The following is a 25,230-nucleotide window of genomic DNA, read 5'->3' on the forward strand; positions in this document are numbered from 1 at the left end:
AACCATTTTCTCAGTTGCTGGAATTTTTGAGTTTTTCAAAATTGTTCTGTCATCATGCCCGGCCCTCGCGATGTTCTCCATCTTAACTATTTGCGCAAGGAGGAGTTGATTTACGAATTGACTATTAGAAATGTGCAATCTGGAGGCACGGTTGCAGTAGACACTAATAAGCTTAGAGAGTCCCTTGATTTGCCCATTTCCATCCCCACACTGGGAGAGAAAGAAGTTGACGACTCTCTTTCCACGATCGCCGAGAATATTACTGGGCTAGCATCTGTAGTTAGTTTTTTTGATGAAAATGACCCTTCTCCTAATCAAATTAAGCGTGTGCAAGCCAGGCTATATCACTTTTCAAATAGAGTTAACGATCTGTTGTCTCTAAAACTGAATGACGTTCAGAGGAAGGAAGCTAGTACGCTCCTGGAAAATATTTCTGAATTATCTAGCAAGGTCACTCAATTGTTAACTGGGGAGTTCCTCCCAAATCTGATCAACCCACCATAGTGAATGTAGGTAGTAAGGAAGAACCTCCTAAGGGAGAAGTAAATAGGAAAACCATTGCTGCTCAAACAACTTCTGCCCCATTGGACAACGAGTCTGAACGCCGTGCATCGTTGAGTAACATCCGTTCGGAATTAACTACCTTGCCATTGAAACCTTTACCTACTATGTCACCCGGGTTTAGCAGCTTGCCTCATCCATTGGCAATGTTGCTCAGAGGTATCTCTAAGTTTTCGGTTAATACCACCAGTGAAGTAATTTCATTTTTAAGATTTCTGGTTGAATTTCAGGATCATGCCCTTGTGTTTTCTCTTTCTCCATGTCAAATTTTGCAAATCATCTATCCTTATGCAATTGGTATTCTTTCTGACAAAATAGTAAGAGCCATAGCCGAACAGTCATCTATTGAAGATTTTCATGCCCACTTGCTAGCTAACTTCATCCCGGCTAGGGCCAGGTCCTCCCTTATTCAGAAGTACTATTATCGGGTACAGCGCTTGGATGAAAACTTGGCAGACTTCATACAAGACATTAAGTTTTATACTAGGGTGTTTGCACTTCATTTTCCTGAAGATCAGATTGTACAGGCCATTGTAGAAGGCATTTCACCATCTTATAGGTCATATTTGTGTTTCGCAGCGTGCCCGCAAACTTTCTCTGAACTTGAAGCGTTGGCCGTCACAGCGGAAGGAGTTAGGTACGCCGATTCTTTGCGTGTGGCAAAAGAACCCCCTCCTTCGTTTAGTAATTCTCGGCCTCCACCTCGCCGACCAGTCACACCCCGTAAATGTTATGCTTGCGGGTCGCCTGACCATCTTCGCAATAAATGTCCATTGGTCAAAACTAGTAGGGCAAATAATGGAGCTGGTTCAGCACAAGGCTGTTTTAAATGTGGGGCTTTCTCACATATCGCCAAGAATTGCCCAAACTCGAATAGCACCCCCTCCTGCTCAACTTCTGGTGCAAATTCTACCTATGCCAATAATAAAAAGTGACTAGTGGCTTCGGCTGAGTCGACTAATCCATCTTCCCTAGACTCAGCCCCTGGTAAACAGGTTGTAAATTCAGGGAACGAGCAATTTTCAAATTTATCTTTTGAAGGTCCCAAAGAGTGTCTTAGGATTGCGGCGGATTCCCCCGCACCTGTTCCTTTTCTTAAGATTGAGTTAAATAACGAGCCTATAACAGCTCCCTTAGATTCAGGCAGTGTTTGTTCGATTATTTCGGCTGAATGGTATTCTAAATTGAAATCTGTTTGTAAACTACCTGACTATGTCTCATCTCCTGTTCAATATGTTTCGGCTAATTCATCCCCATTAGAAATTCTAGGTTCCTTAGTGGTCAAAATTTGTATTTTTAAATTCACATGGAAAGTTAAATTGTTTGTGGCCAAGCTCTTGTCTTGCCCCATTATATTGGGAGCGGACTTTATTTTTCACACTGGTCTTGTGCTCGATCTTCAGAGTAGGTCGTGCACTTTCAAATTTGCCCCTAATTGTAACATCCCTTTATTAAAGTGTAATTCTGCATCATGTTCTTCTATTTCGCCTACCCAGGATGAGATGTTGTTAGATCTTAGACATCTACCTGAGGAGCAGGCTGATAGTATTCGTAGGCTGTGTCAGTCGTTTCCAGAGGTGTTTTCTGATACTCTTGGTGTTACTGACCTGATCGAATACAAAATTGAGGTCACGGATTCGATTCCTGTCCGTTTTCCACCGTATAGGCTATCACCACCTAAAATGAAGGCTCTGAAAGAAATTATCGATCAGATGTTGAAGGATGGTATTATTAGGCCCTCTAAGTCGGCGTATTCTTCGCCTATTTTTCTAGTTCCGAAACCCCAAGGAGGCTTCAGGCCTGTCATTGATTATAGGGCTCTCAATCGGAAGGTGGTGTTGCAATCTGTGCCCCTTCCTGACCTTCATTCTTGTTTTTCATGGTGTCGTAAGGCCAAGTTCTTTACTATCTTGGACTTGAATCAGGCCTATAATCAAATTCCCCTTGCCGAAGAGTCTAAACATCTTACAGCGTTTGCCACGGACTGGAACTTATACGAATACAACCGCGTGCCTTTCGGGCTCCCCACGGGAGCAGCTGTACTCACTAGGCTACTAGATAGGGTCTTCTCCGACATCAAATTTGAGTACTTATATCACTACTTGGATGATGTCGTCGTATTTTCAGAGACTTCTGAAGAGCATCTAGATCATCTGCGAGAAGTTCTCGATCGCCTTCGTAAGGCTGGGTTAACTGTTAAGTTGTCCAAGGTCGCCTTTGCTAAGCCCTCTATGTCTTTCCTAGGGCATATTGTGTCACTTGATGGTGTAGCCGTCGATCATTCTAGAACACAGGCCATCCGTGATTTTAAACCTCCCAAGGACATTAAAGGTATCGCCAGGTTCATTGGTATGGTGAATTTCTTCAGGAAGTTTATTCCTAACCTTGCTAATAGAGCGGCGCCTTTAACCCTTCTTCGGAGGAAAGGCATCAAATTTGAGTGGGGACCTTCTCAACAAGCCGCTTTTGAAGACCTTAAATTAGCTCTTTGTAATGCCCCTGTACTTGCTATGCCTGATTTCTCGAAGAAATTCATCGTCCAAACCGACGCGTCATCGTCAGCAGTAGCGGCAGTCCTTCTTCAAGAGACTGAACTAGGGAGGCGACCCATCGCCTATGCATCGAGGACTTTGTCGGCTCAAGAAGCCAAGTATTCCATCTATGAGCTCGAAGGTTTGGCAGTCTTATTCGCCTTAGAGAAGTTCCGTCTCTATCTGGAACATGTTAAAATCGACCTGGAGACAGATAATCAAGCCTTAAGCTGGGTCTTAGGTAGGCCGCGTCGTACTGGTCGTATAGCCCGCTGGGCCATCCGTATTTCTGCCTTCCAGTTTGATGTTAGACATATCAGAGGTACCGAAAATATTGTCGCTGATGGACTCAGCCGTATGTTTTCAAACGACGTTGAGAACCATGAACCGGTCGACAGTTCATCACCTCCCGAGTCCACAGCATCTGATGTTAATGCCATCTTAACTGATGCACCCATGCTCTTTAGGGATATCGAGAAATACCAACGTGAAGATCCGACGCTGGCTCCGATAATGGAAACCCTTTCTTCTGGGGAACATGTTGTCCCTTATGTTCTGAGGAATGGTGTTTTATGTTGTCCATCGAGGCATGACAAGATGATGAAGGTTGTCGTTCCAGCTGTTCTTGTGCCTATGATCGTCAAATACTATCATGAGACCCCATTAGGGGGGCATCTGGGAATCTTTAAAACTCGTGAAAAGATTCGTGAAAGGTTCATCTGGAAAACTATGGACGGTGAAATCCGTGAACTAGTAAAGGCTTGCAAATCTTGTTGGCTTAGTAAACCGACCATGTCCACCAAGGTAGGCCTCTTGTCTTCCCAGCAAGCGTCGCGCCCCATGGAACGCCTGTATATTGATTATGTAGGACCCTTCCCCCAGTCAAAGGGTAATGCCAACAAGTTCATCTTTGTGTGTGTGGATGGTTTTACCAGATTTTCTTGGTTATTTCCGACTAAGCTGGCTACCGCTCAGTCCACCATTACTTGCCTAAATTCTATTTTTGCTTCTTTTGGTCCGTGCCAATATATTGTGTCTGATAATGCTAAGGCGTTTACATCAAATCTTTTTCGTAAATTCTGTTTTGACTTATCCATCTCTCATGTGACTACTTCTGCTTATTACCCTCAACCATCTCTGGCTGAACGGGTTAATCGTAATCTCAGGTCCGCACTTATTGCCTATCATCATGAAGATCATTCCAGGTGGGACACGTCCCTGCATTGGTTAGCTTTTGCTTTGAATTCGGCGGTTCATGAATCACATAAATTTACTCCAGCTTCTTTGATGTTCAAGTTTGTTCCCAACACGCCGCTCTCTAACCTCTGGTCTCTGAGTGACATTCTACCCGAGACAATAGATCCGGATAATATTAAAGATCTTTGGAAGAAGGCTAAAGCCAATCTTAAGGTATCTCATGAAAAGGTTAGGGAAAGGTATGATCGTGGACGGAGACCCACCACTTTGAAGGTAGGTGACCAGGTGATGGTCAAGAACTTTGTTCCCGCGGGCAAGCTTGCCCCCAGATTTCATGGGCCATGCATTATTCTCGATTTCCTTACGCCGGTTACCTTATTGTTAAGTAATCCAGCCACCGAGAGGATATTTAGAGTTCACCTGTCCCAGGTGAAACCGGTGTAACTTCTGTGTTAACTTGCTTCATATTATTTTGAAAGAAATATGAAGGTTATATTTTTTTTGAGTTTTCATTTTTTAGGCATTCTGCCCCTTTTATGGTATTTTGTTTTATATGTAAGCATTTTTGTAAACCTCCCCCGATTGGTTAAACTGCCATCCTATCCTTGCCACGGCCATTACCACGCTCCCGTCTCCTGCTATACACACTGTGGTGTGATTATATTAAATGCCATGGACATCTGCACGCCGCTGACCCCTCAAACTCTCCACCAAGCCTGTGCCCTCAAAAAGATGATGGTCCAACACAATTCTGCCGCCTAGCTTTAATGTTTCAGTGCCCCCGCAGCCGCGCGGCGCCGTGCAGCAACTGGGGCAGAGGACGGGCCCCCTCTTCTCCAGCGAGGACGTCAGGTGCACGGCGAGCCGGAGCTCTCCTCCCGGCCAAGGCTGATGCGCGGCGCACGACCTGCTACTGGCCCGCAGCCTGTATATGTTCACCGCGGGCGCGGCGTGTTTCAACACCTCTGCTCCCCTCATAGTGCGGGCGAGCGGTATCTCAGGGTACTTGAGGGGTCCGAGCGGCCTCCTTTTGGACGCAAGCTGCAACGGCCGGTCTGGCCATCCAACTTAATCAACATCAACTACATGGACAGTTACGATAAGCAATGACTACACTTGGGAATTCAACAGCAATATTTGGTGGCAATTGCAAAATTTTTCTTCACCTCTAAGTATTAAAAGTTTATCTTCAGAAATTCAACTTCTACAAATATAAAGACTTTACTTCACCTGCAACAACAATTTTGAAACTGAATCAAACCAAATTAAGAAAATCTTATAAATGCTTCTGCAATCAATCTTCATATCCACAGCATAACTTGGACCTTGTTTCAAACAGATTTCATGTGTCACCCCTGGAGGTAATTTTGGGGGGGGGGGGAGGTTTGTACCGGGCGGTACACCTCCACGCCGCTAATTTAAAAATTGCGCCTGTTGAAACTCCTCTGCTGGAGGAAGTCTGAACTTTATCTACACTATTAATTCTCTACTTTCTCAGAAGATGTCACCACGTGGAAAATTTTGAAATTTTGAACTGTGTCATTTTTGATGTGTTTTTGTTTCGCTTGAAGTAAGAAGTGTGAACTTTCTCTTCTAGAGGACACTACTGAAGATCAACAATAGTGCACCCTAGTGCGGAGTCAAAGAACTATTTTGTTGGAGAAATTTTTATTTCAAATGTTTGTTCTTTGCTAAATTTCTTTCAGTCATTGGTTAAGTTGGCAATATTAACCCCTTCCTTCCCCTTGTTTTAAATCTAGCCTATCCCGAATTTCTTAAATTAATTTTCCACCAATTATGTGTTTCTTCTTAGTATTGTGTAGGGGGTTTATTGATGAACCAATAAAATCCTCGTGGGAGGGTGTTCTCATTCCCCTAACGCCTAGAACCTTCCGCGAGAGTATATAAACTGCTGATTTTAGGGTCTCGGGGCCACTTCTGTTCCATCTTTCAGTGTATAAAGTACATTGCAGGAGGCGGGAAGCGCCTCTTTCCTCGGCAGCGGTCAACAACAAGGTAATGGCCAATTAATAACTTCTTTCTTTGCTAGCTCAGCAGTTTAACTCTAGGGGCGGGTTCGAAGCGTTCCACCATGTAACCTTTTCCTAAATGTAACTACTCTTTTCATATATTCTCTTTTAAAGCTACATACTGGGATAGAGTGTGCTAACCCTCTCGAGCTCCCACTCATATTGTTTTGAGGTGAACTTATTTTTCTCAACCTATTCTTCGTTAACGTAAAACAAATTGTTCTCTTCTTAAGTCACCTCTTTAGTATGGGATTAGCCCTTGTATTAACGGCCTAGTGCCAAGTAGGTCTTAATCAAAGTGTATTAGGAGTGCAAGTTCGCCTCCTCTCAAATTGTTATTTTAGAGGTCATTTAATTAACCTTCTTTTCATTTAATAGACCTCAGTAGATTGGGTATTTTACCCCTGTGTTTATGTCCGTTGAGGACAGCTTGAAGGTGGAGTTTGGTGTGGCCTGGGAGAGGCTTAAATTTGAGAGCGAGTGGCTCTTTTGAAAATTGAGTGTTGTATGCCTCGTGGAGGCTTTTCAGTGTAATTTGGAGCAAGGGCTCCTAGGCAGGAATGGGGTTTTCTGCCCCTCTGTGGAAACTTGTATTTGGGGTAAAACTGAGCTGACTGCCCTAGCATTGTGAAGTCAGGGCGCGAAGCCCAAATCCTGTAAATATTGTAACTACCCTTTGGACTTGCTACTTTGTACCTGCCATGCTTGTTATTTCTTTGTTTTGAAAAGAAAATATAACCTTGTTAAATTTTAAATTAATTTTACTTTAGTGGCTTGAGACCTGTTTACCACCCCGCACCTTCTTTCACGCATAACTACCACAAAAACTCGGTAACAAGTGGTAGCAGAGCGTGGTTGAATGGGTCTCAATTTAGCCCCTTTTGACGGCTAAACATTGTTTGTTCCGAACCCTAACCATTTTCTCAGTTGCTGGAATTTTTGAGTTTTTCAAAATTGTTCTGTCATCATGCCCGGCCCTCGCGATGTTCTCCATCTTAACTATTTGCGCAAGGAGGAGTTGATTTACGAATTGACTATTAGAAATGTGCAATCTGGAGGCACGGTTGCAGTAGACACTAATAAGCTTAGAGAGTCCCTTGATTTGCCCATTTCCATCCCCACACTGGGAGAGAAAGAAGTTGACGACTCTCTTTCCACGATCGTCGAGAATATTACTGGGCTAGCATCTGTAGTTAGTTTTTTTGATGAAAATGACCCTTCTCCTAATCAAATTAAGCGTGTGCAAGCCAGGCTATATCACTTTTCAAATAGAGTTAACGATCTGTTGTCTCTAAAACTGAATGACGTTCAGAGGAAGGAAGCTAGTACGCTCCTGGAAAATATTTCTGAATTATCTAGCAAGGTCACTCAATTGTTAACTGGGGAAGTTCCTCCCAAATCTGATCAACCCACCATAGTGAATGTAGGTAGTGAGGAAGAACCTCCTAAGGGAGAAGTAAATAGGAAAACCATTGCTGCTCAAACAACTTCTGCCCCATTGGACAACGAGTCTGAACGCCGTGCATCGTTGAGTAACATTCGTTCGGAATTAACTACCTTGCCATTGAAACCTTTACCTACTATGTCACCCGGGTTTAGCAGCTTGCCTCATCCATTGGCAATGTTGCTCAGAGGTATCTCTAAGTTTTCGGTTAATACCACCAGTGAAGTAATTTCATTTTTAAGATTTCTGGTTGAATTTCAGGATCATGCCCTTGTGTTTTCTCTTTCTCCATGTCAAATTTTGCAAATCATCTATCCTTATGCAATTGGTATTCTTTCTGACAAAATAGTAAGAGCCATAGCCGATCAGTCATCTATTGAAGATTTTCATGCCCACTTGCTAGCTAACTTCATCCCGGCTAGGGCCAGGTCCTCCCTTATTCAGAAGTACTATTATCGGGTACAGCGCTTGGATGAAAACTTGGCAGACTTCATACAAGACATTAAGTTTTATACTAGGGTGTTTGCACTTCATTTTCCTGAAGATCAGATTGTACAGGCCATTGTAGAAGGCATTTCACCATCTTATAGGTCATATTTGTGTTTCGCGGCGTGCCCGCAAACTTTCTCTGAACTTGAAGCGTTGGCCGTCTCAGCGGAAGGAGTTAGGTACGCCGATTCTTTGCGTGTGGCAAAAGAACCCCCTCCTTCGTTTAGTAATTCTCGGCCTCCACCTCGCCGACCAGTCACACCCCGTAAATGTTATGCTTGCCTGACCATCTTCGCAATAAATGTCCATTGGTCAAAACTAGTAGGGCAAATAATGGAGCTGGTTCAGCACAAGGCTGTTTTAAATGTGGGGCTTTCTCACATATCGCCAAGAATTGCCCAAACTCGAATAGCACCCCCTCCTGCTCAACTTCTGGTGCAAATTCTACCTATGCCAATAATAAAAAGTGACTAGTGGCTTCGGCTGAGTCGACTAATCCATCTTCCCTAGACTCAGCCCCTGGTAAACAGGTTGTAAATTCAGGGAACGAGCAATTTTCAAATTTATCTTTTGTAGGTCCCAAAGAGTGTCTTAGGATTGCGGCGGATTCCCCCGCACCTGTTCCTTTTCTTAAGATTGAGTTAAATAACGAGCCTATAACAGCTCCCTTAGATTCAGGCAGTGTTTGTTCGATTATTTCGGCTGAATGGTATTCTAAATTGAAATCTGTTTGTAAACTACCTGACTATGTCTCATCTCCTGTTCAATATGTTTCGGCTAATTCATCCCCATTAGAAATTCTAGGTTCCTTAGTGGTCAAAATTTGTATTTTTAAATTCACATGGAAAGTTAAATTGTTTGTGGCCAAGCTCTTGTCTTGCCCCATTATATTGGGAGCGGACTTTATTTTTCACACTGGTCTTGTGCTCGATCTTCAGAGTAGGTCGTGCACTTTCAAATTTGCCCCTAATTGTAACATCCCTTTATTAAAGTGTAATTCTGCATCATGTTCTTCTATTTCGCCTACCCAGGATGAGATGTTGTTAGATCTTAGACATCTACCTGAGGAGCAGGCTGATAGTATTCGTAGGCTGTGTCAGTCGTTTCCAGAGGTGTTTTCTGATACTCTTGGTGTTACTGACCTGATCGAATACAAAATTGAGGTCACGGATTCGATTCCTGTCCGTTTTCCACCGTATAGGCTATCTCCACCTAAAATGAAGGCTCTGAAAGAAATTATCGATCAGATGTTGAAGGATGGTATTATTAGGCCCTCTAAGTCGGCGTATTCTTCGCCTATTTTTCTAGTTCCGAAACCCCAAGGAGGCTTCAGGCCTGTCATTGATTATAGGGCTCTCAATCGGAAGGTGGTGTTGCAATCTGTGCCCCTTCCTGACCTTCATTCTTGTTTTTCATGGTTTCGTAAGGCCAAGTTCTTTACTATCTTGGACTTGAATCAGGCCTATAATCAAATTCCCCTTGCCGAAGAGTCTAAACATCTTACAGCGTTTGCCACGGACTGGAACTTATACGAATACAACCGCGTGCCTTTCGGGCTCCCCACGGGAGCAGCTGTACTCACTAGGCTACTAGATAGGGTCTTCTCCGACATCAAATTTGAGTACTTATATCACTACTTGGATGATGTCGTCGTATTTTCAGAGACTTCTGAAGAGCATCTAGATCATCTGCGAGAAGTTCTCGATCGCCTTCGTAAGGCTGGGTTAACTGTTAAGTTGTCCAAGGTCGCCTTTGCTAAGCCCTCTATGTCTTTCCTAGGGCATATTGTGTCACCTGATGGTGTAGCCGTCGATCATTCTAGAACACAGGCCATCCGTGATTTTAAACCTCCCAAGGACATTAAAGGTATCGCCAGGTTCATTGGTATGGTGAATTTCTTCAGGAAGTTTATTCCTAACCTTGCTAATAGAGCGGCGCCTTTAACCCTTCTTCGGAGGAAAGGCATCAAATTTGAGTGGGGACCTTCTCAACAAGCCGCTTTTGAAGACCTTAAATTAGCTCTTTGTAATGCCCCTGTACTTGCTATGCCTGATTTCTCGAAGAAATTCATCGTCCAAACCGACGCGTCATCGTCAGCAGTAGCGGCAGTCCTTCTTCAAGAGACTGAACTAGGGAGGCGACCCATCGCCTATGCATCGAGGACTTTGTCGGCTCAAGAAGCCAAGTATTCCATCTATGAGCTCGAAGGTTTGGCAGTCTTATTCGCCTTAGAGAAGTTCCGTCTCTATCTGGAACATGTTAAAATCGACCTGGAGACAGATAATCAAGCCTTAAGCTGGGTCTTAGGTAGGCCGCGTCGTACTGGTCGTATAGCCCGCTGGGCCATCCGTATTTCTGCCTTCCAGTTTGATGTTAGACATATCAGAGGTACCGAAAATATTGTCGCTGATGGACTCAGCCGTATGTTTTCAAACGACGTTGAGAACCATGAACCGGTCGACAGTTCATCACCTCCCGAGTCCACAGCATCTGATGTTAATGCCATCTTAACTGATGCACCCATGCTCTTTAGGGATATCGAGAAATACCAACGTGAAGATCCGACGCTGGCTCCGATAATGGAAACCCTTTCTTCTGGGGAACATGTTGTCCCTTATGTTCTGAGGAATGGTGTTTTATGTTGTCCATCGAGGCATGACAAGATGATGAAGGTTGTCGTTCCAGCTGTTCTTGTGCCTATGATCGTCAAATACTATCATGAGACCCCATTAGGGGGGCATCTGGGAATCTTTAAAACTCGTGAAAAGATTCGTGAAAGGTTCATCTGGAAAACTATGGACGGTGAAATCCGTGAACTAGTAAAGGCTTGCAAATCTTGTTGGCTTAGTAAACCGACCATGTCCACCAAGGTAGGCCTCTTGTCTTCCCAGCAAGCGTCGCGCCCCATGGAACGCCTGTATATTGATTATGTAGGACCCTTCCCCCAGTCAAAGGGTAATGCCAACAAGTTCATCTTTGTGTGTGTGGATGGTTTTACCAGATTTTCTTGGTTATTTCCGACTAAGCTGGCTACCGCTCAGTCCACCATTACTTGCCTAAATTCTATTTTTGCTTCTTTTGGTCCGTGCCAATATATTGTGTCTGATAATGCTAAGGCGTTTACATCAAATCTTTTTCGTAAATTCTGTTTTGACTTATCCATCTCTCATGTGACTACTTCTGCTTATTACCCTCAACCATCTCTGGCTGAACGGGTTAATCGTAATCTCAGGTCCGCACTTATTGCCTATCATCATGAAGATCATTCCAGGTGGGACACGTCCCTGCATTGGTTAGCTTTTGCTTTGAATTCGGCGGTTCATGAATCACATAAATTTACTCCAGCTTCTTTGATGTTCAAGTTTGTTCCCAACACGCCGCTCTCTAACCTCTGGTCTCTGAGTGACATTCTACCCGAGACAATAGATCCGGATAATATTAAAGATCTTTGGAAGAAGGCTAAAGCCAATCTTAAGGTATCTCATGAAAAGGTTAGGGAAAGGTATGATCGTGGACGGAGACCCACCACTTTGAAGGTAGGTGACCAGGTGATGGTCAAGAACTTTGTTCCCGCGGGCAAGCTTGCCCCCAGATTTCATGGGCCATGCATTATTCTCGATTTCCTTACGCCGGTTACCTTATTGTTAAGTAATCCAGCCACCGAGAGGATATTTAGAGTTCACCTGTCCCAGGTGAAACCGGTGTAACTTCTGTGTTAACTTGTTTCATATTATTTTGAAAGAAATATGAAGGTTATATTTTTTTTGAGTTTTCATTTTTTAGGCATTCTGCCCCTTTTATGGTATTTTGTTTTATATGTAAGCATTTTTGTAAACCTCCCCCGATTGGTTAAACTGCCATCCTATCCTTGCCACGGCCATTACCACGCTCCCGTCTCCTGCTATACACACTGTGGTGTGATTATATTAAATGCCATGGACATCTGCACGCCGCTGACCCCTCAACCTCTCCACCAAGCCTGTGCCCTCAAAAAGATGATGGTCCAACACAATTCTGCCGCCTAGCTTTAATGTTTCAGTGCCCCCGCAGCCGCGCGGCGCCGTGCAGCAACTGGGGCAGAGGACGGGCCCCCTCTTCTCCAGCGAGGACGTCAGGTGCACGGCGAGCCGGAGCTCTCCTCCCGGCCAAGGCTGATGCGCGGCGCACGACCTGCTACTGGCCCGCAGCCTGTATATGTTCACCGCGGGCGCGGCGTGTTTCAACACCTCTGCTCCCCTCATAGTGCGAGCGAGCGGTATCTCAGGGTACTTGAGGGGTCCGAGCGGCCTCCTTTTGGACGCAAGCTGCAACGGCCGGTCTGGCCATCCAACTTAATCAACATCAACTACATGGACAGTTACGATAAGCAATGACTACACTTGGGAATTCAACAGCAATATTTGGTGGCAATTGCAAAATTTTTCTTCACCTCTAAGTATTAAAAGTTTATCTTCAGAAATTCAACTTCTACAAATATAAAGACTTTACTTCACCTGCAACAACAATTTTGAAACTGAATCAAACCAAATTAAGAAAATCTTATAAATGCTTCTGCAATCAATCTTCATATCCACAGCATAACTTGGACCTTGTTTCAAACAGATTTCATGTGTCACCCCTGGAGGTACTTTTGGAGGGGGGGGGAGGTTTGTACCGGGCGGTACACCTCCACGCCGCTAATTTAAAAATTGCGCCTGTTGAAACTCCTCTGCTGGAGGAAGTCTGAACTTTATCTACACTATTAATTCTCTACTTTCTCAGAAGATGTCACCACGTGGAAAATTTTGAAATTTTGAACTGTGTCATTTTTGATGTGTTTTTGTTTCGCTTGAAGTAAGAAGTGTGAACTTTCTCTTCTAGAGGACACTACTGAAGATCAACAATAGTGCACCCTAGTGCGGAGTCAAAGAACTATTTTGTTGGAGAAATTTTTATTTCAAATGTTTGTTCTTTGCTAAATTTCTTTCAGTCATTGGTTAAGTTGGCAATATTAACCCCTTCCTTCCCCTTGTTTTAAATCTAGCCTATCCCGAATTTCTTAAATTAATTTTCCACCAATTATGTGTTTCTTCTTAGTATTGTGTAGGGGGTTTATTGATGAACCAATAAAATCCTCGTGAGAGGGTGTTCTCATTCCCCTAACGCCTAGAACCTTCCGCGAGAGTATATAAACTGCTGATTTTAGGGTCTCGGGGCCACTTCTGTTCCATCTTTCAGTGTATAAAGTACATAGCAGGAGGCGGGAAGCGCCTCTTTCCTCGGCAGCGGTCAACAACAAGGTAATGGCCAATTAATAACTTCTTTCTTTGCTAGCTCAGCAGTTTAACTCTCGGGGCGGGTTCGAAGCGTTCCACCATGTAACCTTTTCCTAAATGTAACTACTCTTTTCATATATTCTCTTTTAAAGCTACATACTGGGATAGAGAGTGCTAACCCTCTCGAGCTCCCACTCATATTGTTTTGAGGTGAACTTATTTTTCTCAACCTATTCTTCGTTAACGTAAAACAAATTGTTCTCTTCTTAAGTCACCTCTTTAGTATGGGATTAGCCCTTGTATTAACGGCCTAGTGCCAAGTAGGTCTTAATCAAAGTGTATTAGGAGTGCAAGTTCGCCTCCTCTCAAATTGTTATTTTAGAGGTCATTTAATTAACCTTCTTTTCATTTAATAGACCTCAGTAGATTGGGTATTTTACCCCTGTGTTTATGTCCGTTGAGGACAGCTTGAAGGTGGAGTTTGGTGTGGCCTGGGAGAGGCTTAAATTTGAGAGCGAGTGGCTCTTTTGAAAATTGAGTGTTGTATGCCTCGTGGAGGCTTTTCAGTGTAATTTGGAGCAAGGGCTCCTAGGCAGGAATGGGGTTTTCTGCCCCTCTGTGGAAACTTGTATTTGGGGTAAAACTGAGCTGACTGCCCTAGCATTGTGAAGTCAGGGCGCGAAGCCCAAATCCTGTAAATATTGTAACTACCCTTTGGACTTGCTACTTTGTACCTGCCATGCTTGTTATTTCTTTGTTTTGAAAAGAAAATATAACCTTGTTAAATTTTAAATTAATTTTACTTTAGTGGCTTGAGACCTGTTCACCACCCCGCACCTTCTTTCACGCATAACTATCACAAAAACTCGGTAACAAGGAATACTGTAAAATTGCTTCCTCATTAAATTCTGTTAATGGAATATCAGAAATTCCTGAGACATACAGATACATCCTAGGACCACTTACTAGCGATTGCCATGGTTCATGAATTAGGAGGGAGCCATTAAGAAAAATGTATATATTGATCAATGAAGCTTTAGTTTATATATTTCTGTGGTTAATTACAATAGTGTGAATATCTATGTTGCTTGCAATATATTATGAAAACAAACATTGTTAAATTTATAGGTTCAGTTGACAATCTATGAGCATGGCTTCTTCTGTGAGTTACTGGTGCTACAAAAGGATTAATATTCCTTAGATATAATTGAGAAGGCTTTGCAGAACATAGTTGGAAATTACATTTCAGATAATAAACCGTAATGGCAAAAGCTGAAGTGACAGATAAAGAATGATGACTTTTCTCACTGTTGATCAGAGGTATTATAATGAATCCCATTCAGAAATATTTTGATCAACCTCAGATATTTTTTGCAGACATGTATTCAATAAAACTATATCCAGGAACAGATTTAACAAGTTCTCAAAGTTTATGAACATTTCACGTATTTCGAATGACCAGGTTTTATATGATATTAGAGTTTATATTCCATATTTTGTTGAGTTGGTGGTATACTTACTTTTCTTTCATGTATGGGACCCGCAGATCAACTTTTTCTTGTTCTACCAATGTTTCCTCCTTAATGTCAGCAGAAGTCTATAAGAAATAATAAGGTAAAGACGTGAAATACAAAACTGTATAAATAAGGAAAAAGGTGATGAGATTTTTGAGGACATGCATACATAAAGGTAGAATGACCAGAAGAGAAACACTGAGATCAATGTGGATGTTACAATTTGAAACAGCACCAAGTTTAGGATTAATTACTCAAGTGAAAGTCATTAATAACTAATTAACAGAAACAGTTTGGCTAGATGTAAACTAAATAATTTGTTGAGATATAATATAAGTTGTAGCAATACGATGAGCAGAACATTTGATTAAAAGAATCTTGGTATATTGTTGAAAATGGAAAGCAGTAGAAGAAGCAAGAGAGCTATATGTTAGACTAGAGTGATACAAAAATCAAAATAAATAATGATGGGGAATGGAAGGTCTATAATGATCAGAAACTTATAAAAACAAGTAAACTGATTTTTTTAATTAAGTTGAATTGTTCCACATATGTCTAGAACATGATTAGAAACTGAGGTACATTGTAACATAGATGAACAGGGTTCAAATATTGGGCTTGTTTGCCTTAGATCTTGAAAAAATTACTAATTAAGGAAATTGAAGCTCCAGGATATTATTTGATTGAACAACAATAAAAGATATATGGGGTGGTTGTACAGGAGTAGTCTGGAATGGTAGAGAAGAATCTGACAGATTTAACCCAGACTGTCATCCACTGCCTAATGATGAATATGGAAAGCATTTCCTTCTTGCAGCGTAGAGCAACTCATAGAGGTACGACCAACGCCATTACAACAAAAGCATCTTATCATAGAATGATATGTATGATTACATGTGGGATGATGTGAGTTTAGATGGGATGGTTTGCTAAATGCCTATGAAGTTGGGGGAACATCTGTCATCAGAGTAGTATTTGGAGGAGACATGACAGAGTATTATATCCGTTAAGAACAAACTCCTGAGCACTGTTATATAACTGAATGTTAGACGTTGGGGTAACAATTGTTTATCAAGTGTTTGAAAGATGATAATGTATAGAAATGAAGTACAGAAATTAGATCTTGGGGATGGTTGGCGATGGCATGAACGTAACTGTGAGTCCAAATAATCGTGGGTGGATTCATCAGAATGTTGGTGTCATCTAATTAGCTATGTCTAAGACTAAAATGAACTTCATTGGGTAAGAAGATTATGTAATAGTCCGGGATTGAATCCAATTTGGAAATTTGTTTATGTATTCTTCCCAAAACTACTGAAGTAGGAAAAAGTTTTATGATGGAGATGACTGATCAGTTGGTGAAAAGGCAATTCCATTTTCAGAAACCTTCTAACATGAGATAACCAAATGAATAATAATTGGGGATCTGTTGCAACAAGTTGATGTAAGAGACTGTTTATTAATGTGAAAGTTAAGTGAGTGACTTGAAGAGCTATTACCGGAAGATGAAGGTTGAATTACAAGATAAGTAAATTTCTGGATTTCAATTCACCACCATATTGTCAAATGAACTGCTGTTATGAAGGTATTAGAATTACCATCCGTAATGTTTCTTTTAATGCTGCACTTATGTGATAAACAATTGTTACCCCAACGTCTAACATTCAGTTATATAACAGTGCTCAGGAGTTTGGCTGCACCAATTTGGGATTTTGAGAAAGTCTATTAGTGTCATGCTGCACTGAATTGGTCATAGGGGTGGTTCTTTTTTATAATTTTCATGTGGTAAATGGAAATCTAGAAATGTCCTTATTAAGTCCACATTATACGGTGTAGAGGCACATTGTACGTTATATTAACAGGAATGTTAAAGCAAGGTGGCAGAGACGATTCGAAAGTAGTAGGGCTTTGTAAGTTAATGTTCAGGCCCTCTGACTGTTGTATAGGCATTGGTAGTAACGTGATATTTTCACATAGTAAATCATGAATATCTACTTTTGTTTTCAAGAAAGGAAAGGCATCTGGAGAAGTAGCCATAACAGTAATAAAGTAAATATTATTATTATTATTATTATTATTATTATTATTAAAGCGTCTTTATTGTGGCGAAGTTAGGGCTCCCGGCCCTTTCTTACACTTAACCACTTCATGTATATACAATGTATATTTTACATAAAATTTTAACATATGAAATCTTTACAACCTAAAGTATAATTAAAGCAACTAAAGTATCACTAACTAAACTAAGGTGAGTAAAGTATAACTAAATTATATACAGGAACACATTGCAATAAACAACCATATTCACTCTCATTCATGCATCCCATTCACACTCAAGAAAGACTGGAAGTGCTTAAAAGATGACGCTGGCAAAGGATTTTAAATTTTGTCTTAGATTTAGCTTCCCTGATGTCATTGGGGAGTTCATTCCACCAGCTCGTGGCGGAGATTGTGAACGATCTGTTGTAGGTTGCGGTTCGATGCACAGGAATTTCTAGCGTACAGCCTGACCGAGTATTGAACAGGTGCAGGGAACTAAGGTAGCGAAATCTGGTGGATAGGTAAGGAGGAGTGTTTTCAGAAAGCACTTGATACACCAAAGTAGTTGCATGGAGTCTACGTCTGTCATTCGGTCGTAACCAAGATAATTGTGTATAGAATGGGGATACATGGGCGTATGGTTGTATGTCGAATGCATACCTGATGCATGCATTTTGGGCACGTTGCAGTCTCATGCTTTGCTCGTTATTGATATCAATAAAAACTGTATCACAGTATTCGAGAATTGGAAACAAGAGTGATTGAATGAGCTTTATTTTCAAGGACCGAGGAAATATATTTTTAAACCGCTTCAGAGGATGCAGGCTTTGATATACCTTTTGGCACACTTTCATCACATGTTGCGACCAGTTCAATGTTTCGCATATAGCCACACCAAGATTCATAACTGTTTCACAAAATGGAATAATGGTATTGTTTAGTGCTACAGAAGGAATTTCGTATTGTTTTAAGACGTGTAAGTTTTTTGAAGTACCAATGATTATTGCTTGTGTTTCAAGAGGATTAATTTTGAGATTGTTACTCAATGCAAAATTACTTATGAGACTTAAATCAGCATTAACTTTTTCTACAGCACTCTGAATTTTATCAGTTCTTGAGTGGTAGTAGATCTGCAGATCATCAGCATAAAGATGATACTTGCAATGTGTAATCGATTTGGCAACATCGTGTAAGTAAATTGCAAACAGCAATGGTCCAAGTACAGACCCTTGGGGGACACCGAGAGGTTTGTTAAGCCACTCAGATCTGCTATTATTTACTTTGACACACTGACGGCGATTTTTGAGGTACGAACTGAAAAGGTTTATTGCCGTCTTGCTGAAATTTAATGAATCCAATTTTGAAAGTAGCAGTTGAGGAACAACAGTATCAAAAGCACTAGAAAAATCAAGAAGAACCAGTACAGTCACTTGTCGAGTGTCCATTGCCTGTCGGATATCATCAGTTACTTTCAGTAGGGCAGTCGTTGTGCTGTGTCCTTTCTTGAAACCAGATTGGTAAGGGTCAAGCAGTGAGAAGTTAGTCAAGTAAGTGAGGACTTGTTCGTGTACCAAGCGTTCTAGTACTTTGGAAAGGGGTGGGAGAATGGATATAGGGCGATAATCTGATGGTAAACTAGGACAATTCTTCTTAGGAATAGGAATGACGATACCGTGCTTCCACACAGTTGGGAATACTCCCTGTACAAGGCAATGATTAAATATATGCGTCAGAATAGGTAATATGGCACCAATAATATTTTTTATGAAAGATAATGGTATGTCGTCATTACCCGGAGCATCAGACTTGAGGGAATAAATTACACGCTTCACATCGTTCGCCCCAACTTTTTTGAATGATGATACTAATGATAGAGAATCATAAACAAAATGTAGGTTAACCTCAAATTTTTCAACATGCATAGAAGTAATATGTTAGAATGAAGAATGGTCTGCAACCATTGAGATTTTTTTGGACATGCATACGTAGAGATATAGCAGATAATTGTACATAAGGACTTCATAAGTGTTTGCTACCAATGCGATGATGGCTACATTTGTAATAAATATGAACAAGTGTGTTTATGCACATAAGTGCAGCATTAAAAGGAACATTACGGATGGTAATTCTAATACCTTCATAACAGCAGTTCATTTGACAATATGGTGGTGAATTGAAATCCAGAAATTTACTTATCGAGTCCACATTATGTGATGCAGAAGTAGGTTGTACATTATCTTTAATGCAAGGTCATGAGCCACACCCACCCTAACTAAAGGACACACATAGTGAATCACGACCATCGTAGGGAAACAAATTTGCCGTGGATCCCCGATCAGGAAGGGCGAAAGACATAGCCCTGACCTGAAAACATTATTCTCCTCAAACGATAAAGCTAACAACTAACACTACTACGAGTAAAAATCCGTATAAATGATAGATGAGAATTTATTGTAATGTAACGTAAATCAAAGGGATTAATTAGATGAAATAACCAGTAATAATAACAGGGTAATACATACATACTCGGCGTCAACCCAAAAGATAATCGTACCAAGGTTTCGTGACCTCATCTTTTCATACATGCATAGGGCACAGTTACTCTTGAGATGATAGCATTTATTCCAACACTGATCTCGCTACTAAAAACTGCGAGCTGAATATCATTAACTCAATCTTTATTCAATCTTTCCTTCGGCGAGGAATAGAAACGCAATTTCATGCGTGGGAATCATTTATCCATATCACACATTTTTTTTAACAACATCAATCTCATACATATTCCCACACACCAAGGAGCAGATAAAATATTAAAGTGATTAAATCAGAGAACTGCCGGACCAAGGAAATTATCCACGAGGGGCAAAGACAATGCTCCATGGAGCAATGAACGCAAAGCAAAACAATAACAGAAACATGGACCTGCACACGGCCATGAAAGAAATAAACCAACATGGTGAACTCCAGGTCGTAAACAACTAGGATACACACCATACAAAATAAAGACTTCGCACCCAGGAGAAAAAGAGGTGCGATAGGGAACATATAGGCATAAATACAACAGACCGATACGTCAGCTCATTCATCTACACATTCATTCAATCACGCGATCCTTTTGCCCCCAAAGGCAAATAATTCCAGCAGATTGGTGCGAGTAAATAAAATCAAGGCAACTCGTAGAGTGCAGTTCAACATTTCATCAATAAGGTCTCCTGTCAATAGTAGATATATAGCCCACCTAGGGCAAACGACAGCAGGACGTTTGTGACCCCAAGGTCACGCGTAGATCCATCACCTACACACTGCGTACGGCTAGAATAGACTTTCCAGCCAACACACAGACCGTACCTCCAAATAATGGCAAAATGTTTCATCGAGAAACTAGTTTAAAATAGTCAGAGACCAGATTTTGATGCACTACAATCACCTTCACAACTCATACACATGCCATTCTCGGCTCGAGTACCGAGATGGACTTCGGTCGGCCATAATAAAAAGGAACGATAATACATCAAATGATATAAATTTAAAACATTACATTACCGTCAATATCATTCATCAAAGCATGCAAATGATGCAGCAGTTTTGCATAGTTTTAAACTTATAAAACCACAATATGAAAAGCAAAAACGCCGCTCCTGTGTGTGTGTGACACATCTCTTCATTCCCCAGCATAAACAGGACAACATTTACTTCAAGGAGAAGATATTGAAAAGGTCTCGCCGAGAAAAGATCCTTCTCGCTCACGACAGAGGGAGCTGCCCTCTGTCGACAGAAGGTTGAAATACAATAACTATTGGAACAGCCAGATACCTACTCTTGGAGACATCGGTATAATCACATTAGAAACCATGCTAAATTAGCATGTTTCATCATCACACCACTCTGCCTTTAAAATGTGTCCGATCTTGATGATCAGTCAAGGGGACACATTTTAAAGTGAGGATCCAATGCTAAATATGATTACTTATGTACATAGTGCGCACTATATAACTACAATTAACTAACCTAATTAATCAGAGTAACAACAAATAACACTGATCATCACCAACAGCCAAAAGGGAGCATAGATTGGCGGAATACACACTGCTTAAAGTTCAATACTTTAAAAGGAAGGAAAGGCGTTGAATTTAATCAGTCTTTTTCCTATCATTAATATGACACTTTCACGAATCGGTTGCAGGCAGGTAAAGGATAACAGTAGTCATGGAATGTTTGTGTCGTAGGAGAACAGTAGTAATGCAAAGTTCGTGTGCTATCAATAGGTCTGTTGTTTATTTTATATTATCCTTATCCTTCGATACTGAAATACCCTTTGACTCTTCTTTTCTTTCCCTCTCTTTCCTTTTTTTCCTGAAAAGAAAAAGACTTTAGAACAACGATTCTAAGAGTGATAAATTTCCGGGCGAGTTGGCCGTGCGCGTAGAGGCGTACGGCTGTGAGCTTGCATCCGGGAGATCGTGGGTTCGAATCCCACTGTCGGCAGCCCTGAAGGTGGTTCTCCGTGGTTTCCCATTTTCACACCAGGCAAATGCTGGGGCTGTACCTTAATTAACGCCACGGCCACTTCCTTCCAACTTCTAGGCCCTTCCTATCCCATCGTCGCCATAAGACCTATCTGTGTCGGTGTGACGTAAAGCCCGTAGCGAAAAAAAAAAAGAGTGATAAATTAATCAAATCACATTACCACCAGGTACTAATAGCTACTAGATCAATTATTTCTGGCCCCGTGAATGGTAGGGCTTCAACAGACTCACGTGAGCTCTGGATTCCCTCGTATTTATTTCATCCAACAACAACACGGTAACAGGTCGCAAGAATTTCACAATACGGTTGGGACCAGACCATTTTAGGCAGAGTTTCGCTCCAACTTGGTCTGCTGCCGAGCTTGTCGGGAACCTTTTAATCATTACTAAGTCTCAAACCTTTAGGGTGACTTCTTTCCTTCCCTTGTTGAACCTTTTTGCTACACGATCCCTGGCTTTGATCAGTTGCTCAACCGCTTCCTTCCATTTTGTCTTCGACGCTCTTGGTCCTTAACGGTTCGGACTAATATCCAAAATTCCATTTTAATTGTAATGGGTCAGCAACATTCCTGCCCAAGAACAACTCCGTCGGTGTGTGCCGATGCGACTCGTGTTGAGCACTGTTGAAAGCTGGAACAAAGACATTTAAGTTTTCGTCCCAACTGCGCTGATCAGCGCTGTGGAACGCGGTTAGGCAGGCCTTAAGATTACGATGAAACCTCTCTACATGAGACGGTTTAGGGTAGTGAGGGCTGAGAAATATCTGGTTCACTCCCCACTCAAAACACAATTGACGAAAGTTACTACCGCTGAAAGTTGATGCATTGTCAGTTACCAACTTTCTTGGGGGGCCATAAATTGCAAAGATGTGACGAGATAAGAAGTGAACGGCGTTATTAGAGTTGATTTTGCGCACTGGGAACAACCGGACGAATTTTGAGAAACCATCAATGACAGCTGGGACTCCAAAGTTGCCTTTACGGGACTTGACGAGAGGGCCGAAATAATCTACGAATAACCTTTCTCCGGGGTACGTTGCCACATCAGCGGAATGCAATCCAACTTGAGATGATTTGGCAGGTTTAGACCGTTGACACACGTCGCAGCTTTTCACGTAGTCGAGCACTTCTTTTTTCATATTTGGCCAGAAGAAGTCACGAGAAACGCGATGTAATGTCTTGTACTTACCCAAATGCGCCCCTAAATAGGAGTCATGGTAATAATGTAATACCATGCGTCTTATGTTATCAGGAATGTAAATCTTGTCCTTTCCCCTTCTACCGCAACGACGAACTAACAATCCACGTTTAATACAAAATGATTTATCATGAAGTGACCCATCGGCGACACCTTTCATCAGTTTTTGACACTCGTCATCAGAAAATGACAAGGATATTTCTGCAAAATATTATCACATCCAGCATTATCAGATCTACGGTATTTTTCCGCGTCCTCGGCTTCACTCATGTTTATTCCGTAAAACATACGTGACAGACAGTCAGCCACGACATTTTCCTTTCCGCGAACATGTACAATGGTGAACTTATACGCAGACAGTCGAAGAATCCACCTGGCTGTTCTTTCAAGTCGTTTGACATTGGCACTCATCCACGACAGGGCCTGATTATCAGTGTGGACAAAGAAGTGACGGTGTTCGAGGTAAGTTCTAAATTTTTCTACACCCAACACGACGGCCAAACCTTCTTTTTCGTAAATGGAGTAACGTATTTCGGCCCCGTGTAGTAACTTGCTAAAATATGTGATCGGGACTAGTTTTCCGTCCTCATCGGTTTTGTTTAGCACAGCGGAAATCGCAATTTCACTGGAATCGCATTGGAGAACGAAATCGCGGGAGAAATCGGGGCTGTGGAGAACAGGGGCTCGACAAAGGGCATCTTTCAGCTGATTGAAGGCAAGGGTCTGGGCTTCACTCCAGACGAAATGACAATTCTTCCTTTTTATAAGATTCAAAGGGGCCGAGATTTGAGAAAAATTCTCGATGAACCGACTGTAAAAACCCAGCAGACCCAAGAACCTTCTCACGCCGCGGACGTTCTTGGGCTGAGGAAACTCTTTAATACATTTAACCCTCTCATGGTTTACAGCTATACCGGAATCCGAGATGACATGCCCCAAGAAATTCAATCGTTGGAACAGAGAGAGACATTTTTGGGGTTGATAGTGAACCCGTGTTAGCGCAGACGACTAAGTACCTCACGTAGGTGAGCCAGGTGTTCGTCAAAGCTTGCAGAGTATATGAGGAGATCATCCAGAAAATTAAATACATAGGAGAACTGTAGATCGCCAAAGATCGAATCCATGACCCGGCTAAGCGCTTGTCCCCCGATCGAGATGCCCATGGGTACTTTATTGAAAGAGACCAAAAGGGGTGATAAAGGCTGTACAAGGGTGACTTTTTGGGTCCAAAGGAATCTGGTAATACGCCGAGTTAAAGTTGAAGACAGCGAAAAACCTAGCACCATGAAAATGCTTTCGATGCTGGGCAATGGGAAGCTGTCAAACACAATGTTCCTATTTACCTTGCGGTAATCAACAATGAAACGAAATCTCCCGTCTATTTTAGGGATTAGGAAGGCGGGGCTACCATTAGGTGACTTGGATGGACTGATGCCCTTTTTTTTTTCTAAAAGTTCGTCTACACATTCTCTCATGGCGGGCAACTTCGGAGGCGAACATCCGAAAGGAGGGGACCAAACAGGGGTTTTATCTTTGAGCTCAATTGAATAAGAAAAGTTTTTCGCACAACCCAAATCAGGCGTCAAAACATCAGAAAATTCCTCCATTAAACTGTTTAGCATCAAAGTCTGCCCGTCGGTTAGGTCGCACGACGCACTTGGAGTCACAGAAGTAGAAAGAGGGCTCACAATATTACGCAGAAAGGGGGTTTCGAAAGGATAATTAACGTCAGACCGGAAACGGAAGGCGAAACTTCGAGTAATGAAATCAATGGATAGACCCGTCGCTTGCATAAAGTCAGTCCCTAAATGATCAGAACAGACAGATCTGTAACAACATAAAATTTCCAATTCCACGAAAGATTATGAATTTTGATGCGGCATACGACGCGGCCCAACGGACACACTTGACGGCCTTCAGCAGACATAAACTTATCTATCTTCCCGCAATCCGAGAGATACTTTAAATGCATGGAAGACACAAGGCTCAGATTCAAGGAGGAAACGCTGGAACGGTATCCAGCAGGGCGTATAGCGTGCGGGACCCCATACAAACTTTGGCCCAGGGTGTCGACGAAGGAAGGCCCCAGATCCTTTTGTTAACACCGACATTTTGCGCCAACGAAGGGCCATTACGCCGGCGCGCGTTCAGTTTCCCTGCCCGGAACTACATCTAGGACATACATCCGCAGTGACATCGAGGCCACATAACTTCACTCGCAATTTTGACCAACAATTTTTAGAAATATGTCCCGCCTTACCGCAATTCAAGCACTTTTTGTAGCGGAACCACGTTCAACAGGCGACTCGGAGGGTTGGATGGCGTTAATACAGCGTCGAGCCGGAGACACAACGCTGGTCCTTCGCTCGGGACTACTCGAGGGGCGCGACGGCGAAGGGGGGGGGGGATCAAAGGATACTGACTTGACGGACGTGCGGCAGGCGAC

General features: G+C 42.1%; 1 protein-coding gene across 1 annotated transcript in view; it reads right to left on the minus strand.

Moving 5' to 3' along the window:
* Window positions 1–25,230, minus strand: part of LOC137500989 (zinc finger protein 583-like) — a 106,874-nt gene that overhangs the window by 47,180 nt on the left and 34,464 nt on the right. The window contains exon 4 of the mRNA XM_068227788.1: window positions 15,028–15,104. Within this exon, the coding sequence (XP_068083889.1) occupies window positions 15,028–15,104 (77 nt within the window). The remainder of the gene's footprint in view (window positions 1–15,027; window positions 15,105–25,230) is intronic.

This window comes from Anabrus simplex, chromosome 5, assembly GCF_040414725.1.
Source record: "Anabrus simplex isolate iqAnaSimp1 chromosome 5, ASM4041472v1, whole genome shotgun sequence".
In the NCBI taxonomy this organism is placed as follows: domain Eukaryota; kingdom Metazoa; phylum Arthropoda; class Insecta; order Orthoptera; family Tettigoniidae; genus Anabrus; species Anabrus simplex.